Source organism: Dipodomys merriami, unplaced genomic scaffold, assembly GCF_024711535.1.
Source record: "Dipodomys merriami isolate MVZ:Mamm:240054 unplaced genomic scaffold, mDipMer1.0.p SCAF_9, whole genome shotgun sequence".
NCBI classification, from domain to species: domain Eukaryota; kingdom Metazoa; phylum Chordata; class Mammalia; order Rodentia; family Heteromyidae; genus Dipodomys; species Dipodomys merriami.
Genome location: NW_027206512.1, coordinates 19,881,812 through 19,908,402, shown reverse-complemented (window position 1 = coordinate 19,908,402; position 26,591 = coordinate 19,881,812). Strand labels below are relative to the sequence as shown.

Here is a 26,591-nt window from a genome sequence, read left to right as displayed (position 1 = left end):
ATTCTTTTACCTCCTTGTGCTTTCGCTTCCCTCTTCAGTTGGACTATAAAGTCCTCACATAGTAAGAAACTCATCCACAAGTATTTTCAAAATGTTAGATGCTGACCTACAAGCAAAATCTGTGAGCTAAAAAGTAACATTATCTAGATACACAAATCTGAGCCTGCCCTAGAAAAACCATAATAGCCAAGCAACAGTGGCTCACACCTGTAATCCTAGCTATTCAGGAGGCTGAGAGCTGAGGATCGAGGTTTAAAGCCAGCCCATGCAAGAAAGTCCGTGACTCTTATCTCCAATTAACCACCAGAAAATGAAGTGGCACAGTGGCTCAAGTGGCAGAGTGCTACCCTTGAGCTGAAGAGCTGAGGGAAAGCACCCTGACCCAGAGTTCAAGACCCACGACCGATGACAAAAAAAAAAAAAAAAAAGCCCAAACCCATTGAGAAAATGCTAGAAAAGGGAGAAATTCTTATATCTAAAACACCTCTCAGTCACATCCAAATTATTTTGTTTTACTTTTCAGTAAACATATTCTTAGACTTTTTATTTTCCTTACTTGACATGGCAATGCCCAAGCAATCAGGAAACATACCTCTTCACAAACAGTAAGGAAGTTACAGACACAAAGATTAAGGACAACTTTTTATTGCTACCAGAGGCTTTTATCATCAGCACATGGTCTGACTGCAATACCTTCTTCAGACTGCACAAGGAGCTCAGGATCCAGAAGTCATGAAGAGAAATTTGGGTAGGTGGGAGGCAAGGGATTAACTTTGTTATCAAGAAAATCTTAATAGTTAACATAAAACTAAGGTACTGAATTCAGTTATTACGTGTTAGACTCAAATTATAGAGCTGCCCAACAGTCTCTCCTACTGATTACAAATGAGTGAAAACATCAGTTACAAAAAATCTAATTATACGTTACATACATGTTTCTTTGGTGTGCATCTGGATATATTAACTTTATCAGGAATTCTTCTATACAAATGTCAAAAATGATTTAAACAAACCTAAATGTCCTAATTATATACTCTTTTAAAGCTTTAAAATAAAAATGAAAACAGTAATTTTGTTTGTAACTCAAAAAATTCAATTTGAACAAGAAAATCAATTTTGTAATATGAGAACTTTTCTGTTATCACCTTTGATTCAAATGGGCCAATACTAAAGTACCCTTTTCAGACAAATTGGAACTTGAATCGGATTAAACATGGTTGCCACACTAAATTTATTAAATTGCTAAAAAAAAAAATTTCAGGGGTTACCTATTCAATGGAAAACAGTATATAGAGCAACATGCATAAAGTTCATTCAGTATTCATTGGGGAAACAAGCAAAAGCAACAGAAAATTAAATCAAGGCTGTGAGAGCAAAGGTTAGTAACTATAAATTTTGGAGCCTTTTAAGCATTAACTATGGAATTTTTTGACATGGGGCAAGAGTGGAACTGTTACACTACAAAGTTTTCTACTTCTTAAAAATATTTGAATCTTTTCAGGTTATAAATTAATCAATTATAATTAGCCACCGAACAAGGGCTTTTGTTTTGCTGTATTTTTTTTGTTTGTTTTTTGTTTTTGGCTCACTTCAAAACAGCCTGAGCTATACCCTTTCCTGGTTATATGCTTTCACTCCAGAGTAGTCAACCTTAGTTTGCCCTGGCAGGTTAACTAACACTTGGGTGAAAACTACATGACAGAAACAGGCTGCAAAGGAGGACAAGGGGAAGTATGTCCCTCTTGTCTTGACAAATCAGTGCCACACACAGAACCCACATTTTCTGGAGCATTCTCTTCATTATAGAGCCTTTTAATTCCATCATAGAAGTCATCCACTTCCATTTCCTCTACTTTGCGTTTAGCAGAGGTGTGCTTGCACCCACTGGCTGCTGGGACATGATGACAGAAGGCTGCTGTACCTCTGACTGGCACTTCTGGCTTGCTGTTGTCCTTGGAGAAGTCTGGGCCTGAGACAGAGGAAGGATGTAATCTGAACATTCCTTTGTCAGAGGTCACCAGGGTGTGCTTGAGGGGACGGTAGACATAAACGGAATTTAGAGGCAGGGAAGACTGCAGAGTAGAAAGATGATGTGCCACTAGCTCCCGACAGTGGATCAACTGGGAGCTATCCATCTAGGCCAAGGGAGAAAAACACAACAGTGACCTAAGTAACATAAACCATTGAACATAGGCTATTACCTTCATCAGCTACCGTTCCATTTTGTGCCCTCTATCCCTCACCTGCCTTTCTCTCCCCACATTCTCCCTCACACTAGTTCCTCTAGCCTACCTATCTTAAATTATTCCTACCTGTCTTAAATTAGCCTACCTATTTTAAATTATGTTCAAATCTATAGTTCTATGGAACTCTATTCGATTATACATTTGTAATGGTATCCTGGACATTTATATGAGAGCAGAAACTTTTTTCTTCACTGCTATATAAATTATGTGTACATATCTTTGAGTCTCTTCCTGTTTTTAAGACCCTTTAATACCCTATCCTCTTGGCCTCTTTTAACTTCAATTAAAAAAGTAAAAGACAGGGGCTGGGAAGGTGGCTCAATGGTTGAGTGCTTGCCTTGCATGCATGAGGCCATGGGTTCAATTCCTCAGCACCACATAAGCAGAAAAAAAAAAGAAGTCGGAAGTGGTGCTGTGGCTCAAGTGGTAGAGTGCTAGCCTTGAGCTGAAGAGCTGAGGGACAGCACCCAGGTCCAGAGTTCAGGCCCCACGACTGGAACCCGCCCCCCCTCCGGAAAAAAAAAAGTAAAAGACAAACACAAGATTCATTAAGAATCTATGCCAGGGAAAATGAAGACAAATTTAAAACCAGAATGACAGGGAAGTCTAGTTAAGAATTTATTTAAAAACAATAAATGAAAAGTTTAAACAAGTTTTATTTTTGTAGAAAACAGTAAACTTTATGTTAAAAACACTAGGAATAAATGTTTTTGTTTTGAGTTTTGCTAGTATGTCCTTATCCTTCAGGACAGTTCAGACAGCAATCCTTTTTGGAGCCACACTTGTCTTTCCTAACTCCCTATACAACCCAACTACTTACATGACCATGTTTCTCTATCAACCCATCACCATACTTAACCACATTATATTAGAATAATAATCTACTTAATCCTTTGGCCTTTCATTATAGACTACAAGTCACAGGCATTTATATCATAGACATCTTTTTATACCCCAGTTCTAACACAATGACACCACATGAAGGGCCTTCAAAATCTTACCTAAAGTCTGAATTTCAAGCTGGGGCTCAAGAGGCAGAGTGCTTGCTTAGCAAGCCTGAAACCCTGAATTTAATCCTCAGTACTACAATAGCATTGTGTCTTACTTTCCCTGTAATGACAGCACTGTCAAAACAATCTACAGCATCTTATGTTTCTCTCTTTATCAACTATCTTTAGTAGCATATCACAATGCCTGCCAGAAAAAAAAAGTTTAACTTTTAGCCTGGCGACATTCTATAATGTGATCCCAACTTTCTTTTCCAGTCTACTTCCTAGCATACCCTCAAACTTATGCTCTATATACTGGACATACAGGTCTGCTCTATTTATACACAAATCTACTACGTTGCCCTTGCTCATTCTTTCTTTTTTTTTTTTCCCCCCCAGTCTTGGGGCTTGAACTCAGGGCCTGGGCACTGCCCCTGAGCTTCTTTTGCTCAAAGCTAGCACTCTACCACTTGAGCCACAGTACCACTTCCAGCTTTTTATGTTTATGTGGTACTGAGAAATCAAACCCAGGGCTTCATACATACTACAAAAGCACTCTACCACTAAGCCATATTCCTAGCCCCTGCTCATTCTATTTCTACCTGTTGAAACGATCTTATCTATTTTCTCCACGGCCAGCTAAATGCTATTACCTTTAGAAAGTTTATCATGGCAATCACTTTTTCTAGTTTTGTACATATTATAGCTGTTTTAGCCTTTTTTGTATGTTTTCTGAGATAGAGTCTTGCAACAGCCCAGGCTGGCCTTGAACTTAAGTTCTTTCTGTCTCTGTCTTCCAAGTGCTGGGATCACAGGGCATATTACCACCATACTTGGCTTACTCTGGACATTTCTTAACCAAGTCTGGTTCATCCCTATATAAACTACCACATAGCACAACTGTTTACAAAGGAAAATATCCAACTCTACAAGAACGTATTTGGTAACAAAATTAATTTATGTATAAATATACTCATTTTAGAATTGGTGGAAAAAAGGATAAAAGGCATTTGGTATTATGTTAATACAAATGTGAAACTGTCAAAAATATACTACATGCTGTAGATTTTAGTACCTACCATTTTGTCCACTGACTTTCTCAACCTCTTTCAAAAAAAATGTATTCTAAAAAGACATTAACTAGTATTGGAACTTTCTTCCTTAAAAAAAAATTACACAATACTTAAAGACAGCCTCATTAACTATCAAACTTACAACTACAGGGTAGGTTTCATTATTACCTGGGTTGTAGAAGCTGATCTCTGCTAAATACTGGAAGAGAAGCAAAGGGGTGGGGTTCCTGCCAATATTTTAAACAATCTTCAAAAGAACTAATACAAGACAGATACTGGGTAGCGAAAAGGCTATAGTGTTGGAATTACTTCTTCAATTTGAAAGAATTTTGAATTCTTTAAATACCAAAAATATTCTAATGCCTTTATCACTAAACATAGTAGACTCAAAAAACTATGAATTATGAACCGTTCGCTGGTGGCTCATGCCTGTAATCCTAGCCATTCAGGAGGCTGAGATCTGAGGATCAGGGTTCAAAGCCAACATGGGTAGAAAAGTCCCATGAGACTCCTAACTCAAGAAACTTGGAAGTGCCATGACTCAGGTTGGTAGAGCACTAGCCTTGAGTAAAAAAGCTCCGGGACAGCACTCAGGCCCTGAATTTAAGCCCTCTGACAAAAAAAAAAAAAATTTTTTTTTTAATTGAAAGGAAAACTATCATATTTGTATGACAAAGGAAAATGAATATTTTATAGATAAGGACAGGCAGAAAAGGAGGAGTTAGAAAGCGTATTAAAAATCATCCAAACTGGGCTGGGAAAGTGGCTCGGTGGTAGAGTGCTTGCCTTGCATGTGTGAAGCACCACATAAGCAGAAAAAGCAGAAGTGGCACTATGGCTCAAGTGGTAGAATGCTAGACTTGAGATGAAGAGCTAAGGGACAGCACCCAGGCCTGGAGTTCAGGCCCCATGGCTGACAAAAAAATACAGAACAAAACAAAACTCATCCAAACTTAGCTAAGCTCTGGTACCTCACATCTGTAATCCTAGCTACCAAGAAGGCTGAGGATCACAGTTTAAAGCCACCTCAGGCAGAAAAGTCCAGGAGACTCATCTCCAATTAACCATTAGAAAACCAGAAGTGGTGCTGTACTTTGAACAGTAGTAGGGCTCTAGCCTTGAGCTAAAGAGATCAGGGACAGCGTGCAGGCCCAGGAGTTCAAGGCCCATGATGGACAAATAAATAAATCATTCAAGTGAATACTTCATATGAGGCCTGGGAAGGTGGCTCAGTGGTAGAGCGCTTGCCTTGCATGCATGAAGCCGTGGGTTCGATTCCTCAGCACCACATAAGCAGAGTTCAGGCCCCACGACCAGACCAAAAAAAACAAAACTTCATATGAACTCCACTTCCATCCAAATCCCAAGGCAGCCCTTTGTTCAAAGTAACACATCAAGATAAACTCTTATCTAGTACAATCTAAATCTGTTACTGTACAAAAACAATTTGATCTTGGTGAGACAAGAACCTTAAACAGCTAAGTATTGTAAGGGATCTCTCGAAGAGATTTAAAATGAACTCTGTAATTACTATGTCAAAATAACATGACAATTTTCCTGACTTTTTCCCCCCAAATATGAGTATGGCAACCATCTCTAAGAATCCTTTGCTAGTAAATAAGCAAAACCAAATGTAGCTCTCAGAGAGTACATCAAGCAGCATTAAAGCAGACAAAGTATAAGGAGAAAGGGGAGCAATGATGATATAAGTGATAGTCCAAATGGTCCCGGTTTGGAAGCAGCATGAAGCATTGAAAATACTTGCTGGAATAACCTGACCTTAGGCACCTTCAGACTAAATACTTTGACTACTGCTTGACTTAAGTAGGGAGACCACCACACTAATATTAGTAGGTAAGATTCTGGGTGAACTGGTGAACTGCATCAATCAGAAAGAGGACTACATGGTGCATGTCCATACAAGCAGAACAAGGGTAAAGTAAGGAATAAGAAGAGGAAGAGGTTTAGCCATCCTAGAGTACAACGAATAGCTCAAGAACTTACAAAGGGGGCTGGGTAGAGGGAGAGACTAGGAAGATGGAGGTAGTTTACCTTTCAAACCAGTGAACAACCAGAGTCTGGCCAAAAAACCCACAAAATACACAGCACAAAATACCTGTGAATGGACCCTCTCTCCAACTGCAACACTGAGAATTATGTACAGAAATAATATAAGCACTGGTCTAGGGCTATAACTCAGTGGTAGAACACTTGCCTAGCATGTGCAAGGCCCTGGGTTTGACTGCCTCCACCATGGGGTGGGGGAGAGTATCTGAGCACCAGCAGCTCATGCCTGTAAGCTACTTAAGAGACTAGGATCCAGAGGATCTCAGTTGAAGTCTGTCTCAGATATCCACCTCCAAATATTATCAGCAAAATACTGGGTTTCAAAACACCAAAGAATTTCAAACACCAAAAAAATCCAAACCTTGTCACAGATCTAATCATCAATAATCTGAACACATGAATTTTAACATTTAACAATGCCAGCAATGAGCCCAGAAAACCAGGAGCTGTTCATGTGTGTGGGTAGGTCATCAGCCCAAACTGGTTTAAGAATGAAAGAACTGCTAAATCAAGTTCCAATGTTTCTATCAAGTTTTGTGAGCTTACCTGGTTCTGTTCACTGTCTGACTGTAATTTGAATACTACATGGATCAGAGTCCATGAAATCAGATTCATCAATTGAGACTGCATCCTCTCCCCTATACATACTTTACAATGGAGAGCTTCACTTTGTATTTGGGATTGCATAAAGATAAATTTTGTAGGGTAGAGAAAAGAAAATTTTGGAAACCAGTAGACTTGAATCTTTAAACTTTGTATGATATTAACACATACACACATTCTTTTTATCATTACTGAGTAGTTCTCTATATGATTCTAAGAAAATGTCAAATTCTCTGAAGTAGAACGTAAGAGTTCAAAATGTTTTCTAAAAAGATCCATTAAATCTCAAGTATGTAGTATTCTATTAATTAAGGAGAAAAAAATTTCAGGGAGCACATTCTTCTTCTAGAGCCAGAAAACATACTAAAGAGAATCAAATGATTCTCTAGTGATCTTCAAAAGATACGAAGCTCCAAAAACCACAGAACACTGCAACTTAAAACAATCTATTTATGCTTCAAAATTTGTCCTTTCCTCACAACACCAATACTTTATACAGCATTTGGGTTTTTTTTTTCCCTGTACTAAGTTGAGAGCAGATACAGAGGTCAAGTCAGAATTCACAGAGGTTATTTTTTCTAATAAATAAGCCTTTCTATTAATGTTTATTTTCCTCACTTTCTAGTATAATGTGAATGATTGATATTCAACTTTATTTTCTAATACTTTAGGTAGGCCAAAATGAGGCAGTTTCTAAGTTTCTAAAAATCCTCACTGAAGAGCAAATATCTTCTAGGATTTATTTCTACTACAGTATTTAACTCAATGGAAATAAACAAATTATTTTAATCTAGGACAAGATGTTTAATAAAGAACAACCTGTGTCACAACATAGGCAGAATGCTGTTTCTTATCATCACTCTTTTTTTTTTTTTTCTGCCTAGTCCTGGGACTTAAACTCAGGGACTGGGCACTGTCCCTGAACTTTTTGTTCAAGACTAGCACCCTACCACTTGAGCCACAGTGCAAGTTCTGGCTTTTTCTGTTTATGTGGTACTGAGGAACTGAATACAGGGCTTCATGCATGCAAGGTGAGCACACTACCACTAAGCCACATTCCCAGCTCCATCATCACTCTTTTTATGAAAATTCTCTTAGCTCTTCTCTATTCACAAACGAGAATCTAAGTTTCTCAGAAGCTGAGAGGTATGACATACTTAGGTTCTGGTAACTTTGACAGCTCACGTTTGTAACCTCACCAAATAGCTCACCAGACAATAAAGCCAAGTATTTTTTCTCTTTATTGTATTTTCACTAACGAGTAAAATAGTATACAGATCTTTGCTATGTTTAGTTCTCTATATTCCAATTTTTTTAAAGCTCAGAATTCAAGTCATCTGAACAGAACCCAATAAAAGAAACCAATTTCAACTGCATTAAATGTAAATAAATACAATCATATGAAGGCAACGTGGTTCATGAGTTTCTTACAAGTATAGAGCAGGGGTATTGCCTGATTAATTCTATTAGGTGACATAACAGAGTAAGGCTTCTCTACAAATAGTTGATAATATATAGCACATTTATTATAACCACATTTGAGTAAGAATTTTCTCCACCAAATCATTATATTTTACTTAGGGGGTAGATATTTTATCAACCAATAACATTTTATACCAACTAGGAAGTGTAAGTTACAAGCTAATTTTAGGTAATAATAATAGCAGGATAAGACCTTTCAGAAACAGCTTTTACCTGCCATAGTTTACTACAAATAACCTCACTTTCTAATCATCAATGAATTTATTTGTATAAAAAGTAACTTTTTATGGTTGGTATTTTTAACCTCTTGGTAAGATGAGTAGAATAGAAAAGCACTATATGAACCTACTGCTATGGTTAGGTAGTTCTTTATATAAAACTAAAAGGGAAATATTAACAGACATCCAATCTACAAGTTTAAAGTGGATAATACTCTGGCCTTTTTTTTTTTTTTTGGTCAGCTGTGGGACTTGAACTCTGGACCTGGGCCTGGGTGCTGTCCTTCAGCTCTTCAGCTCAAGGCTAGTGCTCTACCACTTGAACCACAGCACCACTTCCGGTTTTCTGGTGGTTTTTATTGGAGATAAGAGTCTCCTGGACTTTCCTGCCCAGGCTGGCTTTGAACCATGATCTTTAGATCTCAGCCTCGTGAGTAGCTAGGATTACAGGCATGAGCCACCGGAACCTGGGCTAGCCTATTTTTAAGAGTAGTTTGCCATTACTAGATTAAAAATATCCGTTAGTTTTATAACTGCTATGTATTCCAGTTAAAAGGAAGACTTAAAATAAAACTATTTAATTACACTGACACCTACCTGTGCTTTCTGAAGCAGTTCAATTGTAAGAGGAAGCCAATCAGGAATGAGTTTCTCCATTTCCAAACTAACCATAGCCAGTGCAAGCATGGATCCTTTGAACTGCAGAAGTGGGTTGCAGGCCATACAATAAAGTAGTTGCTTGGTAAGTACTGCCAAATGTTGAGATGGGCTCAATTTGGGCAAATTGAAAAGTAACTGAGGCCTAGTTGACACTGCAATGGCATGAAACTTATAAAAAAGAAAGAAAAGAAAACCACAAAACATCATGTTAGTTTTACTTAAGTGTCTAAGGAAATTATGTATAGAAATGAATTGTCATTCAATCTGTAAGTTAGAAATTTTAGCTTCTATTTCTATCTTTTCTTGATTTAGTTTTCCTTTTCCTAAGTAAAATAAATGAGTGGGCCAATCTCTTCTTCAAATTACAAAAACAACTAAACACTCAAATAAGCAACTAAAAGTCAGGTACCAGGAAACCATGTTATCCTAGCGGTTTAGAAAGTGAGACCTGGAGAATCACAGTTCAAAGCTAAGCTGGGGAAAGAAAAGTCTGAAAGACTCCATCTTCAATTAACCAGCAAAAAGTTTGGCTGGAGGCATGATTCAAGTGGTAGAATGCCAGTTTGGAACAAGCAATCTGAGTGAGTACAAGTCTTTGAGTTCAAACTCTGGTACTCACAAACAGGAAGTCGGAGAAGGAAGAGAAGAATGAAAAGGAAGGAAAGGTAAGAGGATGAGAAGAGGACAAAGAGGAGAACAAGAAGAACTTAAGCCTTTGGGTATACTTACAATGTGAAGAAAATCCAATGGTGTAGCTGTATGAAGATCCCAATTCAATTTATCCAGAATAATTCTTTCCATTCTCAAAATTTCAGATGAGGAACAGCCACAGAAACTATCTCTTGCCAATACCTTCAGCACTGGAATTTTCTATCCAAAGCAAAGGGGAAGGGGGACAAAGTGGAAAGGACAGGAATACATTTTCAGTTTTTGTCTGGCAAACAAAAATAAATTTCAAAGAAGAAACATAACTAATCTTAGAAAGATTTATTACCTCATCCTCTTCAACAGTCTTGGCAGCTAGGAAAAAACAACTGATTGCAATACAACTCAAATATTTTGGATGGGCCTAAAATTTTGAAAAGGAAAAAAGCAACTTTAATTAGTTGAAAAATATGAAGATGTAACAAGTATGTACACAATTCTGTGGAATTCCTTAACTGATTACAACCACTTCATTTTATATTAGCGCTTTTTACACTGTAATTAACCCTATTCATTTATAAGGTAATCTACTGAAAAATTAAAATTATTCTAATGCTGAAAGTTTAGCCAAAGTTACTTAGCTGAAATTTAATTTCTATCTAATAAAGGGAAGCTTAATTGTCTTTTTGTGCTGATCCTGGGGCTTGAACCGAGGGCCTGGGTGCTGTCCCTGAATTTTTATTCTTCAGGCTAATGTTTTATCACCACTTGAGCCACAGTTCCACTCTCTTTGGTGGTTAACTAGCAATAAGTCTCATGTACTTCCTGCCTACGCTGGCTTTGAACTGTGATCCTCAGATCTCCATCCTGAGTAGTTAAGTTTACAAGTATGGACCACTGGCACCTGACAGCATGAAAATCCCGATTTTAAAAGGCAAGTTTTTCATATAATAAAGAATGTTCCCTCATTTTTAAATCATGTATATGCATGTTTATTTTTTTATTCTTATTTATTTATTTTTTGTTTTTTTGGGTCTGGTCGTGGGGCCTGAACTCTGGGCCTAGGCGCTGTCCCTTAGCTCTTCAGCTCAAGGCCAGTGCTCTACCACTTGAGCCACAGCGCCACTTCCGGCTTTTTTTTTTTTTGCTTATGTGGTGCTGAAGAATGGAAGGGGGGGGAGGGGAGAGGGGGAGGCTGGGAAGGGATGTGAAGGGTAAACAAAGGAGGAGGCTGCAATGCTTGATAAGAAATGTACTCATTATCTTGCCCATGTAATTGTAACCCCTCTGTACAGTATAAAGAATCGAACCCAGGGCCTCAGGCATGCAAGGCAAGCGCTCTACTACTGAGCCACCTTCCCAGCCCCTGCATGTTTATTTTTAAAACTAAGAATACCACTAACAACTAAGTGGCAGTAAAATTAAAGAGCATGAAAAAAATGTAAGTGAAACTACTAGTATATTTCAAATGCTTTAAAAATATATAATACTAGTAGAAAGTAGAAATTTTACGTACACACACACATACCCCTACATTCAAGTCTCATAAGAACAAAAAGGTTGTAAACTCATACAAGGTCAATTAATTGTAAAAATATGTACTTCTTGTTGGGAGCCAGTGGTTCACATCTATAATCCTAGCTACTCAGGAGACTATAAGATCTGAGGCATGCAATCAACCTGAGCAGACACATACAAAAACTCTTCATCTCTAACTAGCAAAAAGTTGTAAGTGGAGCTGTAGCTCAAGTTGACAGAACACCAGTCATGACTGAAAAGGATGAGCCAGAGCTCAAGACCCTGAGTACTTGTTCATGAGTACATGCAGACACATGCACAAACACACACAAATTATGTATTTCTTGGGTCTGATGTGCTTAAAGGTCACTTAACTTTGCCTGTGTTCCTATCTATAAGGTAAGATCATTTTCAAAGTGTCTGTTAGTGCAAGTATGAGATGAGGAACAGATGAAGAATACCACCAAAATCTAATTTTCAGTAACAATTTTGCAAAATTCATTAATATAGGTAAGTTGGAACCCTTATGTATATCTAAGGTAAGATAAGAAGAGAGACTATGCAGGAGGGCTTCATAGTGATGTTTATCTGCTAGGATTAAGGCTTCATCCACTATGCAGCCTTTTATGGTTCAAATGCCTGTACTTAAGCTACAGGCTACATTATCTTTTTAAATAAAGATCAGCTATCTGTAGGTAAGATTTTTGGATATTAATAAATACGACAGGATCCAATTAGTAAAGAAGATGAAAAATAAGATTGTATTTGGCAAAATTCTGAAACATGTTTAAAATGTTCAATAAACATAGGAAGAATTTTATAATAAATTCACAACAATAATAATCATTGAAAAATATACAACTCAAAATAGACACATAAATATCTGTGAAAGGGAGGATGGCTATGTATTTAATACAGTATACATTATAGAAAGAAAGAAGGTTTGGGGCTGGTAAGGTGGCTCAGTGGTAGAGCGCTTGCCTTGCATGCCTGAGGCCCTGGGTTCTATTCCTTAGCACCACATAAGCAAAAAGAAAAAAACCAGAAAGTGGCACTGTGGCTCAAGTGGTAGATCACTAGCCTTGAGCTGAAGAGCTGAGGGACAGCGTCCAAGCCCAGAGTTCAGGCCCCATGACCAGACCAAAAAAAAAAAAAAAAAAGAAGGAAGGTTTGTTGCTAAAAGTAGGTATTTCAGGCAAGGCTCAGGTTGTAGAGTGCCAGACAATAAGTGAGAGCAAGCATCAGATACCAAGTTTAGTCCTGGTATCGGACAAAAACAGAAAGAAAAAAGAAAGATAGGCATTTCATAGAAGCCATATTTCAGGCATTATAAATTAAGGGCTCTTTTTAAAAGTCTCTTAAGATTAAAAATTTGAAGTTACGTACTTTTCTATCTGATTCACTGGGCAGCACTCATACACGAAATTATTAAATACTATCAATGCTATATGGTTTGTATTGCAATCAAGAGAGGAAAAAATGTCCTAGGATCTGAGTACTTGCAACAAAAAGAAAGTTAAAGAAGACTGCCGGGCACCGGTGGCTCACACCTGTAATTCTAGCTACTCAGGAGGCTGAGATATGAGGATCATGATTTAAAGCCAGCCTGAGCAGGATTGTCCGTGAGCTTCTTATCTCCAATAAACCACCAGCAAACTGGAAGTGGTGCTGTAGCTCAAGTGGTAGAGCTGAAGAGCTCAAGGACAGCACTCAGGCCCTGAGTTCAAGCCCCACGACCAACAAAAAAGCAAAAACACAAAAAACAAAAACAAAAGGTAACAAGAAATGCTTCAAAATTTTAAAACAACAGAAGACACTATGTCTTCATATGGATGCATACATGTTTACTATGAACCTTAATTCAACATATAAATCCTTAAACAACAGGTTATTTATGTTCAAGTCTCTTAAATACTTACCTTTACAGTAGCTAAAAATCTGTCCAAAAGACTGCTAGCCAGAGCAAATGTTTCTGGGTAAAGGTTGAACTGGTATTTGAGCTTAGCCAGCCACTGAATTACTTCATCTCTCTGGGATGGAGAAACATTCTGTAAAAGGAGTAATTAGAAATTGAACGTTACCATCAAGAGTTTATTTAGATTTTGCTTACTAAATAGTATATACACTGGATGCTGGTGGTTCATGCCTGTAATCCTAGCTACTCAGGAGATTGAGATCTGGGGATTGGGGTTGGAAGCCAGCCCAAGTGGGAAAGACTACGAGACTTTTATCTCCAATAAACCACCAAAAAGCAGGAAGTAGAGCTGTACCTCAAGTGGTAGAGTGCTAGTAGCCTTGGGCACAAAGATTCAAGACAATGCCCAGGCTCTGAGTTCAGGACTCAGGATAAGCACCAAATTAAAAACAAAACAAAATAAAATGACATTACACCTTAAAATTTAAGTAAAATTTTTTACCAACTGACAATTTCACAATTAATTTCTCTTGAAAATAAAATATACTAAATTTCCTTTTTTTTTTTGGGGGGGGGGGACGTCCGGTTGTGGGACCTGAACTCTGGGCCTGGGCGCTGTCCCTCAGCTCTTCAGCTCAAGGCTAGCACTCTACCACTTGGGCCACAGCACCACTTCCGGCTTTTTTCTTTTTGCTTATGTGGTGCTGAGGAATCGAACCCAGGGCCTCAGGCCTTTGCAAGGCAGGAGCTCTACCACTGAGCCACCTTCCCAGCCCTAAATTTCCTTTTAATATAGGAAATAGCCACTAATTTATCTCAGAAAACATAAATGATAACAGAGTATGAGTATGATAACAGAATGATAGCTATAGTAATAAAAAATGCCAGGGACAACATATCATTCAGGTAAAGATAATGAAAAAGATACTGCAGGAGAAATTAACCTTAACTAATTACTTGGAAAGATTGCCAGAAACACAAAATATGATTATTATTTTACTTTTTCTACACTATGTTAAGCTGCTTAATTTTTAGAAGGTATACCAAATACAATGACTTATGCATCTTTACCCCTGAATTTCATCATTAGTAAACAACTAGTAATAATCTAAATGACTGTGGCTTTATGTTTAGATTCAAAGAGTATTTTCAATAAGGTAAAGGCTCAAACTAATCAAAGCATTGCAATCCTTATCATATCATTGCATTAACCATGTCTGATGAAAATCATATTAAAATATATTACTTGTTCTTTAGATAGTAACCATAGCTCAAGCCTTCTTCCTAATCATTAGCAATTCAATGAAATTAATTCCTCGACCAAGATGTATTAACAAACCAGGCACACGTGGTTCACACTTGTAATCCTAGCTATTCAGGAGGCTGAAATCTAAAGATGGGGTTCAAAAGCAGCCTGGGCAGACAAATCTGAAAGCCTCTTATCTATACTTATCTAGCAAAAAGCTGGACAGACAAATCTGAAAGCCTCTTATCTATACTTATCTAGCAAAAAGCTGGAAGTGGCTCATGTGCAACAGCCCTGAGCAAAAAGCTAAGTGAGAAGAGGTCTGAGGTTCAAGCTCTAGTATTAGTGTGCATACATGCACACATGTGTACACATACACACAGCATTAACAGTTATTAACACACTAAAGATTATATTTGACAAATGTTTTTCTAGTTACTCAAATCAACTTATCAAAGCTTACAACTTTTACATCTAGCTCTAAACTCTTAATGGTATTTTTAAAGGTTAACTGCCATACATCCACCTCTTAGCCAATTCCCTTAAGCATGACCCTATAAAAAAAAGGAAAAGAAATACTAACAATATAATAAAGGTAATTTGTAGTATCTTCTCTAGCCAGGCGCTGGTGGCTCATCCCTGTAATCCTAGCTTCTCAAGAGACTGAGCTCTGAGGATTGTAGTTCAAAGCCAGCCAGGGCAGGAAAGTCTGTGAGACTCTTATCTCCAATAAACCACCAGAAAACCGTAAGTGGTGCTGTGGCTCAAGCAGTACAGCACTTGCCCAAGAGCACAAGGACAACGCCCAAGCTCAGAGTTCAAGCCCCATGACCGACCAAAAAAAAATATCATTATTTGGCTAGGCACTGGTGACTCCAGCTTATAATACTAGCTACTGTAGGAGGCTGAGATCTGGAGACTGTGTATGAAGTCAGTCCAGCAGAGAAATTTGAGAATTTTATCTCCAATTAACCAGCAAAAAAAGCCAGAAGTAGAGCTGTGGCTCAAGTGGTAGGGTGCCAGTCTTGAGTGAAAACACTAAGGGACAGGACCCCAGCCCTGAGTTAGATCATAGTACTATTGCAGAAAAAAAAATCCTATTATTTCATGTTTGACAATTAACACAAACATAATACGTTAAGAAGTATTACTGAGCACTCACTGGTGGCTCACATCTGTAATCCTAGCTTTTGAGGAGGATGAACATCATGATTCAAACCCAGCCTAGGTAGGAAATGTCCATGAAACTGATCTCCAATTTACCACCAAAAAGCTAAAAGTAGAGCTGTGGCCCAATTGGTAGAGAACTAACCTTGGGCACATTAGTGCCCAGGCCTGAGTTCAAGCCCCAGAACTGACACACCGACACACACAAACTTTAAGGAGTTATCACCAATGACAAAAAGAATATAGCTGTGGAGATTATCATATTATAGTGGTGACAATTAAGTGATGTAACTTACAGAAGTATATACAGAATGAACAGGCACTCAAATATTAGATTCTCTAATGAGAGGAAAGAAATTACAAAATGTTATTTTTGAATAATTATTTTAAAATAATATAATCATAAGATAAATCAGACCAAGAAAGCATTATCTCTAGCCCAAAACAGCAATAACAATGGAAAAAACTCCACAGAATAGTTTCAGAAACACATTCTTACTCTTACTGAAGTAATACAGATCTATAAGATCACTTCTTCAAATCAATTCAAATGTAGTAAATATTATAGTGTTATGTTATCTTTTCAAAATTAAGTTCTATGCCTAAGTAAAGTTAAAGAGAATGGAAGTTGAGGCTAGACTAGGCAAAAAGTTAGCAAGATCTCATCTCAACAAATTGGAGCACAGGTATACTACCAGCTACATGGATTGCAGTTTAAGGCCTATACAGAGAAAAAGCAGGAAATTGTGTAGTACATAAACACAAAGGAATTTTACTATAAAGAATAAGATTATGTCATTTGCAGAGAAATGGATGAACCTAGAACAAATCATGTTAAGTGAGTAAGCCAAGGTCAGAGAGAGACACAACACTTGTTTACTGTCTTATGTGAAAACTAGATCTGGACATGACTACAACTGGACATGACAATTTATGGGACTCTAGGCATTCACACACAGACTAAAGGTGGATACTCTCAGGGGAGGAACCCAAAGGCTTAACTCATTTAAAATACTATTTATCAAAACTATTTAATCAAAAATATCAAATACGGACCGGGAAGATGGTTCAGTGGCAGAGCACTTGCCTTGCATGCCTGAGGCCCTGGGTTCGATTCCTCAGCACCACATAAGCAAAATGAAAAAAGCCGAAAGTGGCGCTGTGGCTCAAGTGGTAGAGTGCTAGCCTTGAGCTGAAGAGCTGAGGGACAGTGTCCAGGCCCAGAGTTCAGGCCCCACAACCGGACCCAAAAAAAAAAAAAAAAAAAAAAAAAAAAAAATATATATATATATATATATATATATATATATATATCAAATACTATTACTGAAACATTCCAGGAAATGGAAACATGATTGGTGGTGGTGGTGCTGTTGTTTTGTTTTTGCTTTTAGTAATTTGTCTTTTTTTTTGGGGGGGGGGGGCACAGTATTCAGTATAAACTATGTAGAAAATGAACTATGCAACTTGTGGACAGGAATGGGAGGGGGAACTGAGGGAAAGTGAAAGAGGGGGTGACACTGTCTAAAAAGAATTGTAGTCATCACTTGACTTATGAAATAGTAATCCCTCTGTACAACACCTTAATATACAATAAATTTATACACACACACACACATGCAGAAAGCTATCTAAAAAATAACTAAAGCATGAGGGCACCAGTGGCTTAGTCATGCAATCCTAGCTACTCAAGATGTTGAGATTTAAAAGATCTTGGTTCTAGTCTAGGCAGAAAATTTCATTATATTCCATGTCCAAAATAACCAGCAAAAAGCAGGGCTGGAGATATGGCTCAAGTGGTAGAAGCTAGGCTAAAAAACACAAGGTCTTGAGTTCAAACTGCCATATTGCCAAAAAATGAAGATAAATAAAAGCAGTTCAAAAAAGCTGGGGCATAACTCAAATAGTACAGCACCTGCCTAGTAAAGGAAAGAATTTAGTTTAAACCCCAATAACTCTCTCAAAAGGAGAAACAATGTTATTCAGTTACATTTCTATTCCTATGTGTGTCAAATACACACACACCAACACACACACACACACACACACACACACACACACACACACACACACACACACACACACACACACACACACACACACACACACACACACACACACACACACACACACACACACACACACACACACACACTCTATGTTATTTCCTTCATGGAGTTAGTCTCTTCATTAAAACAGTAGTAGCCTAAGCTTACCCATGTTACCTATTTTTTAATTTTATGATAAGGTTTTATCTTTGTAAATCAAAAGCACTTTCACAAAATAAATTTAGACTATCTAAAAGTGTTATTGACTAGTTTTTCAAAATACTATTACACAAAAGAATTCCTCTACATTGAAAGTACCAAAAACATAATAGGATACCTGGATCAATTATAAAGAAATGATCATCACTATTCATTTATCAAGTATTTACTTGGAGTGTGTGCCAATACACAAAAACTATATTACCTCAAGAAAAGTCAGTTGAAACTGCAATATTGTATGTTTTCATAAGGTCAGTACAGAGTTTTCTGTGTGGGAGCACAAAGGAATGATAGGTGTATTAATATTCTTGCCTAACCACACACACTGTGCTTAACTTGGACATAATGGATACAATAGAGAACTGTGAGAATCGCAGAAGTCTGATTCTGAGATTCTCAAAGTTTGGCTAGGGAAAAGGATGGAAGAGAAAACTAATGAAGCTTCACAATATCTAAAGAAACTTCACACAAAACTAAGGAAGCTTCACAGTACCTAAATTTTTCCATATTTATGAGCATCTAAAAAATAGAAATATAGAATAATAGAAACGAAAGACCAATCCCTACCTGATCAATAAAAAATTAAACTACTCTGGGTATCACTCTGGCAAGCAGCTCAAAAGTTCCCTAGCTTTTTTTTTTTTTGGTCAGTCGTGGGGCCTGGGCACTTCCGGCTTTTTCTGCTTATGTGGTGCTGAGGAATAGAACCCAGGGCCTCATGCATGCAAGGCAAGCACTCTACCACTGAGCCACTTTCCCAGCCAGTTCCCTAGCTTTTTATAGGAAGCTTTTTCTCCTGTCCTGACCAGACTGAGCCACTCAACTTTTACAGGTATTAAGCAAAGCTCCCACTTGGCATTACTAAAGGTTAAGTTCTTAAGAAGTGAAATGCTCTTAGAAATTTTGATACTGTTCTCTTCTCTGTTATTTACTCCTCTTCTCTGTTATTTACTAATATTCTTAAACCACCTAGAGAAATAGGCTAGGTTAAAAATATCACCTTCAAAGACATACTGTAAATGTTTATTATTGTTGGTTATATGCTGATTCAAGGAAATAGAAGTTTCTAAAAACAGCTACTAAAGAGATTTAAAAAAATAACGGGGTAAATTTGATCAGGTACATTATATGCATGTATGGAAATATCACATGAAGTCCCTTTGTACAATATGTACTAATTAAAAAAGTAAAAAATTGGACATAAAAAAATAGAAGCAGATGTTGAAAGGCTTTGAGGCTCACTAGACAAAGGCAAATTTGGAATTCTTTCTACTGTTGTCTGCCAATATGTACAGTAGTACAGTAGTGCCTAGAGTATGTTAAAATATGCAACCAACACTTAAATGTTAGGGAAAAATACCCCTCACAAGCTCATGAAAATATAAACACGAAATAAGGTATGAGAAGAGATTATCCTAGGTAAAGATTCAAATTATAAATATTATTCATTAGCTTAGGTTGTAAGCAAATTAAGACTACATATTTTAGATCATTAAAGGACAAAGTAAAAGTATACAGAAATGTTCTTATTATAGAAGGTACTCACTCAAGTCAACTAATCTTCAGTTTTGTGAGAAAGAATGGGAGTAGGCAGAATTAAAATAATACAGAAGGAACTTAAATATGTCCTTCATTCACTCATATATATTAAAAGTTTCTTGGCTATCATTCTATATTAAGCAAACACCGTGTTAGGTACGAGGAATGAAAAGCTGTCCCATATAATAAAATTGTGGAATAGATAAAGTGAAGTTATTTTTTTAAATTGTAATACTGCCGGGCGCTGGTGGCTACACCTATAATCCTAGCTACTCAGGAAGCTGAGATCTGAGGATTGCAGTTCAAAACCAGCCCAGGCAGGAAAAACCCATGAGACTCTTATCTCCAAAAAACCATCAGAGTAGAGTGCTCACCCTGAGCTGAAGAGTTCAGGACAGCGCCCATGACCAACCAAAAAAAAACCTGTAATATTATGAGAAGTATTTAAATGTGTTGGTTTTTTTGGTCGTGGGACTTTAACTGCTTGCTGTCCCTCAGCTCTTCAGCTCAAGGCTAGTGCTCTACACTTTAGCCACAGCACCACCTCCGGTTTTCTGGTGGTTTACTGGAGATAAAGAATCTCACGGACTTTTCTGCCCAGGCTGGCTTTGAACATTGATCCTCAGATCTCAGCCTCCCAAGTAGCTAAGATTATAGATGTGAGCCACCAGCGACTGGCAAAGAAGTATTCAAAGAAGTATTAAAATGTTTAAAAGGCACGCAGTTACCTGAGTTATGTAACTGTAACCTCTCTGTACATCAACTTTATAATAACAATAAAAAAATTAAACAAGAGCATACAGCCAGTGGTAATTTGAGTTCGATTGACTACATTCCAAGAGGCTTCAATATTGGTATTACCTTAGTAGTGTGCTTCAATTTCTTGTAAATACTGAGAAAATGAAGATTAATTTTGGGTTCAATGGAAATAATGGCATAAAGATGTTCTACCTCCATGGCTAACCATATATTCTAGAAATAAAGGCAGCTTACTACTGTTGTATTAGTTGATGAGAAGAACAATGACTGGTCGTAACTCTCTTATAGCTGTAAATTAGACAACAAAAAAGCAAAACAAACAAGCAAGCAGGTGAACAAAGTTAATTGTTCTTTTTCAGAAAAAATAAAATTAAAAAAGTTCCTCAAGAGCATGCTTTTAATGGGTACTATTTTCCAAGGCAGTGTCAAAATACTATGATGTACTCAGCAGTATATCTCTAATAAAACTCATCTATCTGAAGAAAGAAACCATTACCTGATTTGTAGGCATTTTAGGCACGTTCACTTTCCACATCTGGGCTTCCCTAGAAATTGCCTTTTCCAATAGGAAAGACAATCTCTGATTTTCCAAAGGACCTGGAAACTTCATGATATCCTATAGAGCTGTCTGCCACCCAGCTTGATGTAGCTACCTATAAAATCAAATACAAATAATGCCCATTAATTATAGAATAAGTGTATTATTATACACACATTGGTATTAAGTAATTCATATAATAAAAGAATGTTATGAGGCAATATAGAATTTTATAGTACTTTAAAATACAATAATCAGTTATTCAAAACATTCTCACTTTAAATACAAAATTCAGTTATGAAGAGAATGAAAACAATGCCATGGAATAGAACCTTATCAAAATGGTAATATTGACAAAAAAATTTAAATCACTGGCTTTTATGTTAGAAAGTCTTAGTTACCACAAATATTACTCCAAAAAAAGAATGGACTGCTCATTTTTTTCTTCATTGAGTTTTTACATAAATAATAATTCAACAAGGATTGTGATAAAACTTGGCTGAGAGGATAAGGGGATGTAAGTATGGCTTTAGAGGAAGATAAAATGAGAACCTATTTCTGCATTTCATAGTGGGTAATCAAGGAAATAAAAACTAAAGAGAAAATAATAAAGTAGAGAACATAAAAAGAAAAAAAATCCATGAACAAAAGCTGGTTTTTAGAAAGATCAAAACTAGCAAACTCAGCCTAGGGAAAATAAAAACAGAAAAGGTAAATTATTATTATTATTTTTTTGGTCGGTTGTGGGGCTTGAACTCTGGGCTTGGGCGCTATTCCTCAGCTCTTCAGCTCAAGGTGAGTGCTCTACCGCTTGAGCCACAGTGCCATTTCCAGTTTTCTAGTGGTTTTTGGGAGATAAGAGTCTCATGGACTTTCCTGCCCTGGCTGGCTTTGAAACACCATCCTCAGATCTCATCCTCCTAAGTAGCTAGGATTACAGGCTTGAGCCACCGGCGCCCGGCAGAAAAGGTAAATTATTAAAGTCAGAAATAAATTAAATTTTTAAAAAATTACAAATATGTTATGAACAATTATAAACAAATCAGAGAGTTTAGATAAAAATGAACAAATTCCTAAAACCACAACCTACAAAAATTGACTTAAAAGCTATAGGCAAAAGCCAGACACCAGTGGCTCACACCTGTAATCCTAGCTTCTCAGAAGGCTGAGATCTTTGAAACTTATCTCCAATTAAGCACAATAAGCTGGAAGTGGAGCTGTGGCTCAAGTGAGTTTGTTCCAAGAATGTAAAGGTTGTTTTACTAATCAGAAACCAATTAATGTAATATACCATACTGATAGGAAAAAATTCTTTGTTCATAGTAGGAAAATCTAACAAAGGGAAAAAGTTCAAATTCCCTTAAATAATAAAAAGAGCTATGAGTAGTAATATATGTCTAATTCTGCACATAGGAGGCAGAAGCAAGAATTTCAGTTGGTAGGCTGAGTGCTGGTAGCTCATGCCTATAATCCTAGCTATTCAGGAAGCTGAGATCTAAGGATACCCATTTGAAGCTGGCCATGGCAGGAAAGTCCATCAAACTTTTAGCTCCAATAATCTATTGAAGAAAAGGCTGGATGTGGAGCTTTGTTCACTGGTACAGTACTAGCCTTGAGCCAAAGAAGCTCAGGGACAGCATCCAAGTCCTGAATTCAAGCCCCGGGACCAACACACACAAAAAAGAATTCCAACTGGAGGCCAACACGGGCTGTGCGGCAAGATCACTTGAAAGAACAAAAGAACAAAACAATTAACAAAAAACTGGAGATATTCTACATTAAATGAGGATGTCTAAAATAAAAGTGCAACACCAACTCTGGATGGGATCCTATACGGGAGGGAAATACATTTGTCGGGATCACAGATTAAATGATATAAAAGAATGGACAGTAGCTTACATAAAACTAAATGTATCAATGCAAAATTTACTAAAATAGAAAATTTTCCTGTGATTCTTTCAGAAAAGATTCCTGTTGTCTAGAACTATCTCTAGTAGTTTTAGGAATACTCATAATGTATGAGACAGATCTAAACAGAAATGTTAATGCCAATGTATGTAAATGTTTTAGTTTTTTGGGGTTTTTTTTTGCCAGTCCTGGGCTTGAACTCAGGGCCTGGGCACTGTCCCTAAGTTTCTTTTGCTCAAGGCTACCACTCTACTACTTGAGCCACTGACCTCTTCCAGCCTTTTCTATTTATGTGGTACTGAGGAATCAAACCCAGGGCTTCATGCATGCTAGGTAAGCACTCTACCATTAAGCCACATTCCCAGCCGTTTTAGTATTTTTTTTTTTTTTTTGGTTCGGTCGTGGGGCCTGAGCTCTGGGCCTGGGCGCTGTCCCTCAGCTCTTCAGCTCAAGGCTAGTGCTCTACCACTTGAGCCACAGCGCCACTTCCAGCTTTTTCCTTTTTGCTTATGTGGTGCTGAAGAATCGAACCCAGGGCCTCAGGCATGCAAGGCAAGCGCTCTACCACTGAGCCAACTTCCCAGCCCCGTTTTAGTATTTTTAATACTCCTTTATAAGTAAACTATGACATGGAGATGACAGTAGCTTCCGTTTTTACTTCCTTAACTAACAATGTACAGGTCTATTTCTTAACACTGTAATTCACATTTTTAGTTTAGATGAATAATGAATTTTGCTAAGAAATAAAATACAAAAGCTTAAAATTTTACTTTTCTTCTTGCTACAGGGTCTCTGTAAGCTGAGGTTGGCCTCAAACTTGTGAGCCTCCTGCAACAGCCTTTGAAGATAACATAGCTATCTTTTGTTAATGTACACTCAAACACATGCAGAATTCTGAATGCTTTTTCATTTCTAAAAACAAAAGGACTATATAGGTTGGATATTGATTATCCAAAATGCTTAGGACCAGAAATATTTCATATCTTTCTGGATTTTTGAATATTTGCATATAGATAATGAGGTGGATGTGATCCTAATCTGAAGAAATTCATTTTTATCCATCTTATATACACAGCTTAAAAGTAGTTTCATACAACTTTTCAGTGATTTTGAATATGAAATAATGTTTCAGGGTGTGGAATCTTCCACTGTAGCTAGATACCACTGTTCAAAAATCTTTGGCTCTTGGAACATCTCATAATTTCAGATTAGGGATGAGTAATTTGAGTTTTGGTTGGCATACTTCACAATACTAACTTTAAAATAGTTTCATGTTTCTCATCCCATTGTCTCAACTATTATTTCTGCTACATTACTTTCCATGATTATCAAAAACTTAATTTCTGAATAGTTTTAAAATGTTAATTTTTGTATAGCATTAATTTTATTACTAGTATACATACAGGGCTTCCTGTTCTTCTGAAAAAAAAGAAAAAAAAAGGCTGGTACACCACAACTTCATTACCACATTATTTATGATGATCAAAACGCCAACCCTATTAACAATCCTGTACTAATGCTGACTTCTGGATCTTAGTTCTTCTCTGTAGGATTAATGTGCACCTATAAGAACCTTATTGATTTAACAACAATAATCAATTACTGGTAATTTGTCCAAAACAATCAAATAGTTTCCCACACACTGGTCTTTTAACTTGAAATGTCTGTACATTTCTTCCAAAACCTGCTGTCTGTGTGAATAGAACTGTCTTCTGAAACTGTGCCCTGACTTCTTGCATCTGTATTTGGTCATAATTTTACTTTTGCATTTGACTGTTTTGTGATGACCACACTTGTAAACCTGTCTCATACTTGAGGTGTCTTGATGACTAACACTCAATTTGCAAAGTTTAGCACCATGCCAAACCCCTAAATCTATTTTTAAAGATGAATAAGCCTGCATGTGATGAATATTAATTACACAATCAATACAAACTATGAGCACTCTCAGCTTCCAATCTTGACTAAGATGAGTTCCACTCTAACCTACTAAGATGTTACACTACCACATAAACTCATTATCTGTTAACTGCAGATCATGGTGTCTACTACACCTTCCAAGTCAGTACATGGTGATTCTATTACACGATCAGTATTAAAAAATTTCTCCTAGTCCAAGAGATCAGAATCTTCTCCCTCTGGTTTCTGATCAGTCTACTTAAAAATCTCTTTTCTTTCCTAATTTGTTTGCCCACTTCTTTCTGTTCATCTGACACAAATGACCTGCAAATAACATGACTGTTAATACAAATTCAAACTCAGGACAAAAACCACATGACATTAAGAGCCAGACTACTATCTGAAGGGATACTTGGTTAAGGTTGTAGAGGCTAAGCTCCTCTCCTATGAGGCAGGTACCATCTGCATCCAAGAGTCCTCCTGAGGACGAAATGAGTAGCAAACAACTAAGGACAGTTGCGTGGCAAATTAAAAGCCTCATCAAGTGTGCTGCCCAAATGCCAAGTAGTTCGTTCCTTCATTGTCAGAATAAAATCGAAACGTTTTGCCTTGACATTCAAAGATCTCCCATCCATCCATCCATCCTTCCTACCTACAATATACCTGTCATTATTTTGCCACAATCCTCAACTTCTGTCAAAATGGTCGGCAACGGAAGCCCCTAAGACACTAGAGAGATCGGTGAACGCTCCCCTTCCAAAGTTTAGTATTTTAATCTTGTCCTTTGGGATGCAACTCAATTCTCACCTCCTCCGGTTTCACCCACCCACCTACCTACCTACCTACATACCCAGGCCCTGGATGATAATCTTCCCCTCCAATTTCCTAAGCTCTAGCGGCTGGCCCCATTGGCTTGGCATTCACACCGCAGCAAGTTATCTTCCAGCAGGACCGGTGGGGGGGGGTCAGAGGGTAGCGATGGGACCCTTCCTTTGTGCAATACAGGTTCAAGGAGCCTAGAACACGCACCTGAGTAGGCTGCTGCTGCTGCTATCAAAAACAAAAAAACAAAAAAGTTACTCGCGGACCGAAAAAGCCGGACAGGTGCGAGGTGGCTCCACCAAAGACAGAAGGGGGCGCCGCTGAAGTCGACCCCCCCCCGGGGGGGCGGGTCTCGGCGAGAAGCGCGCGCCGCCGGCACTTCCCTCCCGGGCGGTGTGTGCGCGCGCGCGCGCGCGCGCCCGGAGCCGGGACGCAGCTCACCCCCTCGCCCCCACTCCCACCCCCAGCTCCGTCCCTCACCTTCCCCTCCTCTTCCTCCTCCTCCTCCTCCCCGGCAGAGCTGTAGGCTTCGCAGTGGTGACGCGGGGTCATCCGGGGGGCCCGTTACCACTTCATCCCCCGGGGCGCGCGGCGGCAGGGCGCACGGGACGACGGCCGGGCTGCTGAGGAGGGAGAAGAGGGGGAGCCGGGCCGGGGGGGGGGGAATGGGGGCGCAGGCGTTCGGGCGGGACGCACACGGCCGCGGCCGTAGGTCAGTCAGCGAATTAGTTCCATGATGACCCCGGGCCCGAGGCCGCCGCCGTCACCGCCGGTCCCGCTCCTCCGACCGCCGCCGCTGGTGCCCGGGTGAGGAGGGGGCTCCCACTCGCCATAGGGCGGCGGGGGCCGGGGAGAGGCGGGGGATGAGACCGGCTCTGCCCCTGCCCGGGGGAAGCGGCTTCGAGGGGAAATGGTGAAAGGGGGGAAGGGAGGAAAAAAAAAGAAAAGAAAAGGAAGGGAAAGGGGGGGAAAAAATAAGAAAAAGCGAGACAGAGGCGCTGCCGCGTCCGCTCGCGGGGAAGGCAGGGGA

At 38.4% G+C, this 26,591-nt stretch overlaps 1 protein-coding gene across 2 annotated transcripts; it reads right to left on the bottom strand.

Annotated features, from left to right (window-relative positions):
* Positions 1 to 629: 629 nt before the first annotated feature.
* Ccni (cyclin I) lies at positions 630 to 26,591 on the bottom strand. 2 transcript variants are annotated; one of them, XM_070012731.1, is made up of 7 exons: positions 26,042 to 26,591; positions 20,891 to 21,047; positions 13,421 to 13,549; positions 10,333 to 10,407; positions 10,068 to 10,208; positions 9,276 to 9,506; positions 630 to 2,135 (listed from the first exon to the last, which is right to left on the bottom strand). In XM_070012731.1, exons 2-7 carry the CDS (start codon positions 21,002 to 21,004, stop codon positions 1,692 to 1,694), a joined length of 1,134 nt encoding a protein of 377 aa, XP_069868832.1. In that variant the 5' UTR covers positions 21,005 to 21,047; positions 26,042 to 26,591; the 3' UTR covers positions 630 to 1,691. The 2 variants fall into 2 exon arrangements, with proteins under 2 accessions (XP_069868832.1, XP_069868833.1); XM_070012732.1 differs by lacking the exon at positions 20,891 to 21,047.